Here is a 13,965-nt window from a genome sequence, read left to right as displayed (position 1 = left end):
TGATTTCCGGACGTGTAAACGCTGTGGACATAAATATATAAAGATATAATTGGAAAGAACAAGTCACGCTGAATCTAAAAATGTGTTTATTTTCTCTGTGTGTTCAGATTTTATTGATTTGTGACTGTTTTATCTCATTTACGTTTTTGTCTTTGACGTTAATTTCCGGTCTGGCAACCCTGCACGTCATCACTCTCTGTTTCTACGTCGCCATGGCATCACAACCCGGGCGCTTTATCATTGGCTTCAGATTTAAAAAACAATTTTAACCTATGATGGAAAACATGGATCGAGTATTTAATTAAATACAGATTTTATACTAAGCTAAAAAATACAAAACATAAAATCTGATCTTACTTCAGATAAAACTCTGGATTCATCGTCCATGGCAGCGAAATACAAAAGAGTGACAACAACAAATCAAGAGAAGAAAGGGTTTTCATCTCAGACGAAGAGATTCTCATCACAACTCCATCCGGTAGGAGATTCAACTCTTTTTACATTAGAAATCAAAAATCCTAAATGTTGTCATAATGTTGTGTTTGTGTTTTAGAATGAAAACCCAGGACCGGGCAGCTACGGCTGTGTTTCCACTGCTGAAGTCAAAAGTCCGTCCTTCTCGAAGAAAGGCACCACAGGCTTCGTGGCGTCCAAGGTCAGGAACTCTTACTGCTCATTTCTTTTTATTGGCCCAAGGTCATAAAAAACACTGAGATCCAGTTTAAGTACCTGAAACTCACCAGGTCCGACGTAAAAAGTGTTTACATGTCATAACAGCCATAGGAGGAAAACCAGGGTTGATACTAATAACAATAACAATGGCTTTGTGTTGTTCAGCAAGAAATTTCCTACCGTGAAATATCAACATGTCTTTTATGAAAAGGGCCAATTACTTTTTGCAGCTAAATAGAATTAGGACCCAAGCACTGACAGACAGTGACAGACAGTGAGGCCTTGTTGAAATGGTAAGGGTTATTATTATTCAGGCAAATTAATTGGCTTTTGAGGCTTTAACATTCTCAAATTCTGACAAAATTTGCAGAAAATTTGAAAGTGGTGAAAATGTACGTATTCTGGAGGAATTTTCAATGGGTGTGGCAAAATGGCACAACGGTGCCCCCCGAGACCCCGGAACGCGTTCTCATTGACCGATCTTCACAAAAATCGATACATAAGTGTATCATGACCGGACAAACATAAAGTCAATGGATGCAATTGGAAAAACGCAACAGGACATCTGCTGTTTTGCATTTAGTGGCCATTTTGGCCATATTCCACATTTTTACTTTCCACCTTCCACCTAATTTCCACCTTCTCTGGAAACTTTGAAGAATGTGAATATTACAAGCTGTGCTGTTGTGAGCTGAATGTGACAGTTCCCAGTGCAACTATTCACTTTGAGATGTGATGACACAGATAAAGAACTCACAACCAGCTCCTCCCAGTAAGGATCTGTCTGTCTACTCCATTCACAGATGTGTCAGTGTAAGAACCATTGAACAACAAGCTGTGAACTGTGGGAGCTGAGTCACTGCAGGGAGTGAACAAGGGGGAGGAGCAGAGATCTGTTTGTGTTCAGAGGAAGTGAAACTGTTCTAAAGTCTCTGGCAGCAGCTGAAATGGCGCAGAAAGAAAATCAACTGGACAGAGAAAGATTCTGCTGTTCGATCTGTCTGGATCTACTGAAGGATCCGGTGACCACTGTCTGTGGACACAGCTTCTGTAGGAGCTGTATTAACAACCACTGGGACAAAGGGGAGGAGAGAGGAAGCTACAGCTGTCCTCAGTGTAGACAGACCTTCACACCGAGGCCTGTCCTGGAGAAAAGCACCATGTTAGCTGATTTAGTGGAGGAGCTGAAGAAGACTGGACTCCAAGCTGCTCCTGCTGATCACTGCTATGCTGGACCTGAAGATATGGCCTGTGATGTCTGCACTGGGAGAAAACTGAAAGCTCTCAAGTCCTGTTTGGTTTGTTTGGCCTCTTATTGTGAAAAACACCTCCAGCCTCATCTTCAGTCAGCTCCATTGAAGAAGCACAAGCTGGTGGAGCCCTCGGAGAAGCTCCAGGAGAACATCTGCTCTCGTCACGACGAGGTGATGAAGATATTCTGCCGCACTGATCAGCAGTGTATCTGTTATCTCTGCTCTATGGATGAACATAAAGACCACGACACAGTGTCAGCTGCAGCAGAATGGAGTGAGAGGCAGAGAGAGCTCGGGCTGAGGAGACAAACAATCCAGCAGAGAGTCCAGGACACAGAGAAAGACGTGAAGCTGCTTCAGCAGGAGGAGGAGGCCATCAATGGCTCTGCTGATAAAGCAGTGGAGGACAGTGAGAAGATCTTCACTGAGCTGATCCGTCTGCTGGAGAAAAGAAGCTCTGATGTGAAGCAGCAGATCAGATCCCAGCAGGAAACTGAAGTGAGTCGAGTCAGAGAGCTTCAGGAGAGACTGGAGCAGGAGATCACTGAGCTGAAGAGGAAAGACCAGGAACTGAAGCAGCTCTCAGACACAGAGGACCACAACCAGTTTCTACACAACTACCCCTCACTGTCACCACTCAGTGGATCTACACACTCATCCACCATCAGGATCCGTCCTCTGAGGATCTTTGAGGACGTGATAGCAGCTGTGTCAAAGGTCAGAGGTCGACTACAGGACATTCTGAGTGAGACAGAAAAAGACATTTTACAGATTGTGTCTCAAGTGGATGTTTTACTGCGACAACCAGAGCCACAGACCAGAGCTGACTTCTTGAGATATTCACAGGAAATCACACTGGATCCAAACACAGCAAACAACCGTCTGTTATTATCTGAGGGAAACAGAAAAGTAACATATATGAGTAAACAACGGTCTTATTCTGATCACCCAGACAGATTCACTGGTTATTGTCAGGTCCTGAGTAGAGAGAGTCTGACTGGACGTTGTTACTGGGAGGTGGAGGTGGGGGTGGGAGTGGGAGGAAGAGTTTGTGTAGCAGTCACATACAAGAATATCAGCAGAGCAGGAATCTCACATGAATGTAGATTTGGATACAATGATAAATCTTGGTCGTTACATTGTGATGGAAACAGTTATAACTTTCTTTACAACAGCATCCAGACTCCAGTGTCAGGTCCTGTGTCCTCCAGAGTGGGAGTGTACCTGGATCACAGTGCAGGTGTTCTGTCCTTCTACAGAGTCTCTGACACCATGACTCTCCTCCACAGAGTCCAGACCACATTCACTCAGCCTCTCTATGCTGGAGTTAGGGTTTATTGTTCTGGATCCACAGCTGAGTTCTGTAAACTCAAATAGAATTGAGTCATTAAAAGCAGTGATTTAGATTCTGTGTGTGAATCTTTGACTTCTTTTGTCTCCATGTTGTTGATCAAAGTTTGTCGTGGTGACGTTTCTGCTCCGCACAGAGATCAGCTGTCAATCAAACACTGTCCTTCCTTTATCACACAGATTTACTTCTCACTTTGTAATGGTACAAATCTATAATTATGATGATGTTTTACTGCGACAACCAGAGCCACAGACCAGAGCTGACTTCTTAAGATATTCACAGGAAATCACACTGGATCCAAACACAGCAAACAGATATCTGTTATTATCTGAGGGAAACAGAAAAGTAAGACGTGTGTGGAAACAACAGTCTTATTCTGATCACCCAGACAGATTCACTTGTTGGTGTCAGGTCCTGAGTAGAGAGAGTCTGACTGGACGTTGTTACTGGGAGGTGGGAGTAGGAGTTCATGTAGCAGTCACATACAAGAATATCAGCAGAGCAGGAAACTCACATGAATGTAGATTTGGCTACAATGATAAATCTTGGTCGTTAGTGTGTGCCGGAAGTAGTTATATCTTTCTTTACAACAGCATCGAGACTCCAGTGTCAGGTCCTGTGTCCTCCAGAGTAGGAGTGTACCTGGATCACAGTGCAGGTGTTCTGTCCTTCTACAGAGTCTCTGACACCATGACTCTCCTCCACAGAGTCCAGACCACATTCACTCAGCCTCTCTATGCTGGAGTTGGGATTGGTTCTGGAGCCACAGCTGAGTTCTGTAAACTCAAATAGACTTGAGTCATTAAAAGCAGTGATTTAGATTCTGTGTGTGAATCTTTAACTTCTTTTGTCTCCATGTTGTTGATCAAAGTTCGTCGTGGTGACGTTTCTGCTCCGCACAGAGATCAGCTGTCAATCAAACACTGACCTTCCTTTATCACACAGATTTACTTCTCACTTTGTAAAGACAGAAATCTATAATTACACTGACATGAATGTTTTTGAATGAACTAATGTTGCTGTTGTTTTCTAAATCAATGTAGAAATCAGGTTGTGTGATGTTTTAGAAGCTGTATTGATCCTGATTAGTGTTGCAAAGGGGCGGAACATTTCCGGAAACTTTCTGGAAACTTTGCACGGGAAGTTAAGCTTAGGAATTTTGGAAATGTTGACACTTTTTTTGCAGAAGTTAGCCTATAACAGGGAACTTAAAGGAAGTTGAAAACAAGAGTATGCGAGCCGAGCTCAGCTGGACCCTGGTTTCAGTTAGTTGGGAACATTGTCAGCCAGAAAAGTAAACCTATGACTTTGTGTTGTTGTTGAACGTCTTTGTCATTACCTAGCATGTTGATCACTTGTTACACTGAAGCCATGTTCATGTTAATACCACGTTCATCTGTATAACTCTTTACAGCAGTGAGAGTACGATGTATGTACAGTTGCAATCAGAAATGTTAAACCCCTCCAAAGATTTTAAGGATTTATCAATTAAAGTTTTTTCAAAGAGCAAGATTCAGCCTTGGATGATTTCTTTATGAGTGTGAGTGAAACAGAAAATCAACACAGAAAATGCATGATGTAGTATTTGTGTGTAACAGTATATTTTGTTAAGATATATTATAATATATAATATTGTTGTTTTTAAAGCTGTCTGACAGTTTTTTTTTATTAATTAATTTAATTTGTTTTTACTCCCGAATCTGATATAGAGTAAAGTTTAGCAATTTATATTTATATAATCCAAAACACCAACTTGCAAATGCAAAGCTGGTGGAATATTCTCAGTATTAGCTCTTCAACTGATTTCATTCTATATCAGCTTTCTCTATCACATATTGCTGTCTATGTTGTAATCAAGCCTTCAGTATACATTTGTTTAATCTTTCAGGTAGGATGAGATTGATAAGTCTAATACCCGGAATACTAGTATAACAAAGGACAACACATTTAAAGGTTTTAGATACGATTCGGCTCTGGTTTGCTTCCAGTAACTTCTGATGACACACACAATAAACCACTATCACACCACTTGTTCCATGTGTTTGTCTTTATTTACCAGTGGGTGGCCCTATCCACACACCTCAGTCAGTACGAGCTCAGTCATCTTCAAACCAGACACCACTTGTTCTACATTCAGCCTTCCATCAAAGTTCATATAAACTTATGTGAAAAATGTCCCCATGTTCAGGAATATTTAATCATGAGAATCATTCATAGTTTCTTAAAAACCTGGCAACTTATAATGTGACTTTTTTTGATTGTCATCAGCCATGGTGAATAAACTCTTCCCACAGTGCGACAGAACAAGAAGGAAATGTTAAATGTACCAGGAACCTGTAATTTTTTCCCCATATTTTCTGTACATTTCTTAAAACCTAAATCCTGTTTCCAACACTTCCAGGAGTAAAATTCTAGTTATGATACACTGAATTCCTTATTCATTTACTTTTTGTCATAATAACTAGTCAAATTTAATTATAGTACTCGCCGTGTGTCCCTCCTCTTATATCACTTTTCGTGTTGTATCGTCAATTAAAGTGAACAGAATCTCCCAGAAGGTGAAAATTAAGTTAAAAAAACCTCTATGAAAATTCAAATCAAATCTGACCAGTGCAATGTTTCGGGTTGAATCATTTTAAAACAAAATATTAAATTGTTTCATACTTAAGATATTTGGTTAAATTGTTATGAAAGAAAGGTTTTTGTATATCAACCCCAATATCATATTTTATAATATCTCATTTTCTCCACTAGGGAAGCGGGGGTTACAGTAACCCACAGAGAAACATCCCAGGACCAAATGTCTACAACACACAGAGTTCCTTCATAAACAAGTATGATTTTAGCTCGGGCGTCTCCAGGGCGTTCAGGCCGCCGCTGGCTGTGCAGCCAAACGGTCCCAAGCAGAGAACTCCAGCTCCAAATCAATATGACGTACGTATCTGACTTATTTATGTTGCTTTTATTGTCGAGTGGTTTTGTGATGTGCAGCTTTTTGTTTCTCAGGTCAGCTGTGGGAGTAGAGAGAGATTCTCCTCAGTGGTCGGTACTTCAGCTTTCCTCTCAAAAACGGGACGTGACTCTTTCTATCCAGATAAAAACCTTCCTTCGCCATGTAATCACTTCACTTTAATCACATATAATCAGATTGTATAACTCCCTTTTTTTAAACCTTAAGCTGTAATATTGCCTTATACATTTGTCACAGGCCACTATGAGGTGAACAACTACAGGATCCAGCACACCTCCAAAGTGGTCTTGTCCCCCTTCAGATCTAAAACCCAGAGAATCCCTGCTCTCGTGGACAAACATGTTCCCGGCCCTGGAGCCTACAGTCCCCATAGGGCCCCCACACCAGTGAAGAAGACCCTCCTACCGTGAGTGTACCCCCAATTTCTACGGCTTTGGGTAGGTTATTAAACAATGTTTGTTTTCTATCATCTTAAATGTTAAATCTGTGTTTACTGTGTTTTAAGGAGGGGTTGTTATTTGGGGAGATCAGAGCCTGCCCTGACTGTTGCTAAGGATCCGCCCCTGCCAGGCCCCGGGCAGTATGATATACAGAATCCTGACGCCATGTCCAAGCATCCAATGCTCACGGCGGCGTTTGCATCCAGAACTGAAAGATTACCCCAATACCTGTGCACCGAAGTGAAGCCGGGTCCAGGTAATGTCCACTCAAACAAAATCCTCAAATGATGCTTTGAAAACGAGCATTTCACAGGAAACTCTGGTTGTTATTATTTTCTTTCATTCTGTGAATAACCACAAATAGATGAAATGCTGGGAAAGAGAAAAACTTTTTGGTTTAAAAAAACACAATGAACACCTTCTTTTGGGGCCATGCTAAATAAACCGTTTCTTTAACGACACAGTTGAAGAACAGGCTCTGAATCTGGTGTCTGACCTCCGGAAGCCACACACTAGTTAGCTGGTTGCAGTCACATGCTAATTTTTAAAAGCTTTACATAAATAATGTGGGATTAGACTAGATTTGCAAAACAAAATCTGCAAATCCAACCAGAGCGGATGGAAACGACTGTGGGGAAATATTGGAAATTGCTGACAGGAGTGTATGGAAATGAGTTATCGTAAGGAAAAGAGGTGAATATTAAGATTTAATGATATTCATCATAAATTAACTTCCTGAATCTGCCTCGAAATTCATCAGACCCACTTCACAATTTATCTCCATCGATAGTCCTGCTGTTTATGAGCAGAATGAGCTCCCGCGCGAGGTAAGAACTGGGGTTTGCATGTTGTTGTAGTTATGGAACAAACATAAACATGTAAATATTGGCTGTGTGCAGCAGGAATGGAAATCAAGTTATCAAGCTGAAAAGTTTGAAAATGTGAATGAGGTCTGACTGATACAGTGGTTTACCTCGAGTATCTATATCATTAATTGTTACGACGTCTCCTAAGGTTACATTTGCTGTCACTCGTCCCACAAACCACATCAATTTCACTGATTAGTTGACATCTGTTTCTAATCTGTTTGGTCACTGGATATCAACTCGAGCCGAACACTAAACTCTACCTGTTTACAACCCGTCATAAATCTCACACAAAAGAACTATTCACGTCATGGAAGTGACATTGAGAGGCAGAAAATCAGAAGCAGCAGCAGCAACACATTTTCTTGGCCTGGAGCTGAAAAGGTAAATCCTCACAATACGCTGTGACACATTTAGAAGAAGGGAAAGCCCCAGACTTTGGGGATTTTAGGGAGAGACCAAGCGCTCGCTCGCCCGAAGCAAGAGAGACGGGTGACTCCTCTGCAACTGATAGCTGTCCTATTATATACACTTCACCCTGTTTACCAGTTTCAGGCCGAATGAGAAAACCGTGTCATGAGTGCATGATTCAGTTTTGGTGGCTGCAGCTCAGGTTTTCCATTTGTCTCTGGCAGTAGTTGGAAGAATGAAGACGTCCCCAAGCATAGCTCTGACTAATATCCTGTTTAACTGTACTCAGTGGATCATCTAATCTAACAGCCGTTGGTCTTTCTCTTTCCAGGTTTCTACAATCCACAGATTCTGTCGAAGCACTCCTTCTTCTACAATGATTCCAGAGTCTGGCTCCCGGTTTGAAGCTTTCAAGGAGAAAAACATCAAATCTTCACACTCACAGTAACTGACTGTCCTCATCTTAAGTGTTTGAATGTTTAAATGTACTCGAGTAGAATGTATTTGACATTTTTACATCGGTATTTACTGGAAAAAGACAGATGGAAATTAAACATTTCAATCATTGAGCCTCTGTTCCGTCTAAATCTGAGTAGTGGGATGTGAGACTGAGATAGAAGGGGTCATATTCAGTATTTATCTTAAGTGGTGACGTAAGAGCAAAAACCATATGTTTTAACCCCCCCCTCCCAGTTTCCATACAGCAGTAAGTGTAGCTGCGGTCGACCGGCAGCTGCTGGGCCGGTCACTGGTGCTTCACTCTAACAGCTGAGAGCCTGAGATGACGACACTGTGCCAACTGCTGGAGGGCCGACCGAGGGCCGGAGTGTGACTGTGTATGTGAGCAATGTGCCGGACGGGGCGGGAGGCAGAGCTGCTGCTGCTCAACCCCAAAGACAAATGGACACCACAGCCACTCCCTTGTTCCTGTGTTACATTGTCGGGTCAGCGGCTGAAGCAGTGTTCTGTCCTCACTTTTGTGTGGTGGTTCATTATTTGCGTTTGCTTTAATATTATTGAGTAATAATTTCATAATATCAACATATCAAGTTATCTGTAAAGCTATAAAGATTACCAGGAGTTGGTAGAGACATAGATTGTATATAAAGACATATTGATCGACCCACTGGTGGTCGGCTGCAGTATAGGTTCTAAACCCCTCCTGCTCCATGTTAGCAGATTGGACATGGACCCAACTAAAAAGTTAAAGATGATTTCTTCCATTCTTTGTTTAATTCTTATATACATTAAAGTAATAAAAGGGATAAAGTAATGAAACATCCTTCTCACTCAACAATCACAACTGCACAGACTCATGTGAGAAATCCAAGATGGCAGCAGCCATGTGAGGATGTTTTGGCTTCACTCTCTGACTCTGAGGTAGTGGAGTTGCTAATACCCTGCACACAGATGTGACAGTTTTATCTTCTCACTTAACTGAGGCAGAAGGCAAATAAAACGAATTTCACAGAATGTTGAACTTCCGCTCTGGGAGAGAGAAATGTTCAACTGTGCAAAACTGAAACAAAACTCTGACTGACGCGACATTTGCAGCTGCTAACGTGGAAATGAATTTCAGGCCGACATGTCTGCTCAGCGGAAACAACAGCGAGTTGTTATTTATGCCTCGTGCTTATCTCCGAGTGCAGAGGATGCGATCAACAGTGTCATCTGCTCACAAGAAAATCAGGTGGAGACTTATTCCCCCCCCTTCAGCTCGGCTCTTGTCTCTCGACAACAACTGCAGCCGGGCCTGACTCCTCCGCAGTAGCAGCTGTAGTTATATTCAGACTCTGACTTCAGCAGTGTTCTCTCCAAATATGTGTGTGCGCTCGCCCTGTAAAACCAAACCATTGTGCACAAGTGGGGGGGGTTTTATACAAAGAAAGAACATTTGAGAACTCCTCTGTTTGCAGACAGAGTTCTGCTCCTTCCCCTCCGGGTCAGACGCACAGGGAGGATCCAGACATGTGTTTGGATCTGCAACTGCAGGGTTTCTGTTTTTTCTGGTGCTTTTTGTGGTCCTGTGTTGAAGGGGCAATTAACTACATGCCTCTGTGGGTTTGTGGGAGGCTCCCTGCACCCCTGCATGTCTTGCTCAGGTGCAGGCGAGTGTGGACACGCCTCACTCGAAGGATCTGGCTCAGAAACCTCTTTGTTTAGGACCACATCCAGATTGAATCAGTCGCCTAATGATCTTGGCAAATTAGAAATGACCTCCTTATTCCTTATATGCAATCGAGCGACGAGCCAATCACGTCACCTCGAGCTTCTGCCTGTTGCTTGGCAATGCATCAGTGGATTCTGCAGTTTCGAGTCATTCAAAGACGCGTGGTGTATTTCTGGAATCCTGGAGACTTAGAAAACGAGGGTACATCGAAAAGAACATGGAAGCACATTTGAGGATTCTGGTAATCTGTGTGTCGGTCATATTTCCTCTCTTTATCCTCGGTGTCACTGCAGCTTCACAGAGCCTGAAGGGAGTTTAACTAAAGATCAAGTCTGTTTTCTGTTATTTCATCCTGGTCTGAAAACCATCAGCTGTGCAACAAAGACTCTGTTCACTGATGAAGATGCGCTGCGATAAATTAGATCATTAATTTTGATTTCGAGGTTAAAGCCTTAAAAAACACAAGCCCCGTGTCCCAAACACATGATCTGCAGCAGGAGGATTCAGAAGGGAAAAACAAACACCGGTTTCCAGTGAGAGACACAGGGATGGATAGAAGGAGACAGCTGTAAAGTGGAACAGTCTTTTAGTCTGCTGTGTTTTGGGAAAGAGAGACGGAGACTGTTGATGCAGATGAACACGATAGCAGAGGTTTATTGAACGCTCCCGGCTCTTCCCCTCTCCACCACTGGATTACATTTCCAGTCCCTGCATTTCCAAATCCCATTACTGCATTTACACATCATTTATAACCGAGAGTCCACGCAGGCTGAACGACGGAGGCGACCCCTGCATGGTTCACACACAGACACACACACACACACACACACAAACACACGGACACACACCACCACCAGTTCAGCTCCCTCCATTAGCCCTGATGGAGCTGCTTCTCTTTTGTGTGTGTTGCAGAGCCACCAGTGGATTGATTGGCAGCATTTTATCTAAATCTATCTTTAGCCTCCACATATGGAGGAATGGAAAATACATTAATAAAGTATTGTAGAAATACACAAATGCAAAAATAGCTAAATGTGGAAATATGTGAATAAATAAGTGCATAAATACATACTTTGACGTTTTTCTCACCAAATTGTATAGATGTTAATAATCATTTAATATGATAGTCCTCGATATCCACAAACCATGTTTAAAGGAATGTGCATGAATAGATTTGCTCAATCTGCTCAAGTTTTTAAAGATACAGTTTAAAGAGGAGTGTTTCAACAGTCTGTTAATGTTAGGCAGCATTTTTAGGAGTAAAGCGTTGGATTCCTCACACTATATATTCTGCAGGTTTCTATAACATCAGCTACAGCCCTCAGTCTCTTCACCAGGCTAAGTGGGTCATGCATATTTGATATCTCTGCTCACACTCACATACATTTGGCCTCTATGCATGTTTTAAAAGAAGAGCCTCATAACGAGCATTAATGAAACGATCGCTCTTTTTCTCGAACACGCCCTTTATGTCCTTCAGATTCAAGAAAAAGACGATGATCTCATCTATAATTAATCTGAATTGTTTATGTTAATGGCCAAAAAGACAGAAAACACATGGTGGTCAGACTATTTATAAAAGGCCTCTTTTAAAAAATGAATGATCCTCCCACTCAGCTCCTTCTCCATCTTCTAGTGTTAGAGACAACGTCATATTCAACATTAGATTGATAAAATAATCACTGTAAATATGTTATTACTGATATCCAACATATCCAATTAATTGCCAAGTATTCACAGAGTAAGAAACTGTATTTTGATGAAATTATTATAATAAAAAAAGTGTTTAATACCGTCATGGTGTCATAAATGGATTTCTGGGAAGGTGGTTTGTTCTTTTGACTTTTTTCTCATCTCCCTCCTTCTCATTCAGGTTTTATCAGATCAGACGTTATCAGACTGGACAGTGAACGTCCTCGTGGACCTGCTCTGTCTCCTGCAGGGGCAGCAAGGTCACATCAGATGTTAATCAGCGTGTCATCAGCAATTCACAAGGGCAGATCATGTCCTCTCTCTTTTTATATAGATAGAAATGTGGTTAAATTATTTTTTTGTGCTAACCCCAATTAAAACATGCCATTATTACTACACAATAGTTGCAGGTAGATTTATTCATTCTTTGTTTATCTCTTATAAGTATTCAAGTGATATTCCAGTGAATTAGTTTTCCTGTCATGATCAAGATAGACTCTATTGATCCCAAGGTCAGTTAAGGTAACACACACGCATTAGAATAATAAAAGGTAAAAATGAGTCATGAATAAGATCACTGCTGTGAGATGAAAGTCTCGAAGCCAGAACTGCTACAAAGCTTCCACTGTAAAAAGAGTATGTGCCGATGGAGATATTGACAATACAGATATTTTAAGTTTAAGTAAAGATACAAGTAACCGAGTCAGAGTACTGAAGTCAAATATAGATACACAGTTAAAGATTATTAATTGAAGGTGTACAAAGTTGTGCATTACACATGTTTTTAAAAAAAGGGAAAACAGATACAAGATAAGATACTTTCTTACATTACTTTATAAAGTACATAAAGATCTCATCTATGTACATTATTTATCCTTGAAGTGTAGTGGTATAGTATAAAGTATAAAGTGGTCCATAATGCAGATACTCAAGTTAATGTACATCTGATTTGTACTTGTATACCTGATTTAATAAGCTTTCCACCACATAGATGTTTTATGTATGAAGTAGATGTGTATTATTACTGTAATAAACTGTGTATAAAACTGCAGTAATGACCCAGACAGTGTGATGAATACTCTGTTGTGACAGATTCACTTCTGCAGCTGCTGGAAATCATCTGATGGATCAAACCATTCACTGGGTTCAGGAGGGGAGAGGTAACAGACACAGCTGTTCTGATACTGTCAGTGAAACTAATGAGAGACTGTGGATAAATTATTCAATTTATGTTTGACGAGTTGAATTCGTCTTTAATCGATTATCCGACCCGGTGTTTTCTGGGTAAGTGAGTTTCTTCCCTTCCACTCAGTTGGTACAGTCCGGTTGTCTGAGCTCAGCAGCATCAAGTAGAAGGAGACTACAACCGGAAATGAAGCAAACTCGCCTTCAGAATAAAATGCAGTTGTTCAAGGAATAAAATAACGTTGGCAATCTGGAACACTTTAAATGAAACGTGATTAAACAAATTAATTAATGATTGATAGTCATCAAAGTCAATGGGAATAGTAAATCGTTGTTTTGGGATATGTTTTGTTTTTTTAAGGGTTCTGGCTCTGGTGGGATGAATTAAAAAAAAACATGGATAAGGTCAAATATGTTATGTCGTATTAGTGTTTGTATATTTAACATGCTAAGTAAATACAGGAATATGTAATGCTCTGTCCAACACAAATTACAAATATAATGAACAGTAGAAGAGAGTAAAAAAATGACATAAAGAATTCAGTTTAAGATACAAGGGGAGATAAAAGTAAAAGTGAATTGTTAAAATGAAATAAAGCGTTAAGTATTGGTATTGGTATTGGTATTGATATTAGTATTAGAATTAGTATTAGTATTAGTATTGCGCCCTCTCAGTATACACCTTATTTACATTTTACAGCACCTGTTAATAGATAGTAATATAATAGAGAACTACAGTGGCAAGTAGAAATTAAACGATAAAGACATGATAAAGAAACTTCAATATTTCACATTATATTGAAAAATATTGACCCACAATTTTTTTTCCCCCCCTTCTTTATTTTATTTCTAAAGCCTCTGACCGGAAGTGTGCGTCCCCACTCGCTGCAGCTTGACCTCGCTGACGGAAATCTGAACCTTTTTTATTCTCACACTGTAGATTTTCCACTGAAG

At 40.8% G+C, this 13,965-nt stretch overlaps 3 protein-coding genes across 3 annotated transcripts; all 3 read left to right on the top strand.

Moving 5' to 3' along the window:
* The first annotated feature begins 253 nt into the window (after window positions 1-253).
* stpg1 (sperm-tail PG-rich repeat containing 1) lies at window positions 254-8,645 on the top strand. The gene is made up of 7 exons (XM_062410044.1): window positions 254-478; window positions 554-655; window positions 6,031-6,210; window positions 6,283-6,391; window positions 6,485-6,653; window positions 6,753-6,943; window positions 8,296-8,645. The coding sequence occupies exons 1-7, from the start codon at window positions 386-388 to the stop codon at window positions 8,367-8,369; spliced, it is 918 nt and encodes a 305-aa protein (XP_062266028.1). The 5' UTR covers window positions 254-385; the 3' UTR covers window positions 8,370-8,645.
* LOC133972531 (tripartite motif-containing protein 16-like) lies at window positions 1,578-3,331 on the top strand. The gene has a single exon (XM_062410043.1). The coding sequence runs from the start codon at window positions 1,620-1,622 to the stop codon at window positions 3,300-3,302; it is 1,683 nt and encodes a 560-aa protein (XP_062266027.1). The 5' UTR covers window positions 1,578-1,619; the 3' UTR covers window positions 3,303-3,331.
* Window positions 3,343-5,304, top strand: LOC133972533 (tripartite motif-containing protein 16-like protein). Its single transcript, XM_062410045.1, has one exon. The coding sequence runs from the start codon at window positions 3,475-3,477 to the stop codon at window positions 4,066-4,068; it is 594 nt and encodes a 197-aa protein (XP_062266029.1). The 5' UTR covers window positions 3,343-3,474; the 3' UTR covers window positions 4,069-5,304.
* Window positions 8,646-13,965: the final 5,320 nt, after the last annotated feature.

Source organism: Platichthys flesus, chromosome 17 (genome assembly GCF_949316205.1).
Source record: "Platichthys flesus chromosome 17, fPlaFle2.1, whole genome shotgun sequence".
NCBI lineage: Eukaryota > Metazoa > Chordata > Actinopteri > Pleuronectiformes > Pleuronectidae > Platichthys > Platichthys flesus.
The sequence above is the reverse complement of the archived record's forward strand: the minus strand, read 5'-3'. Positions and strand labels throughout refer to the sequence as shown.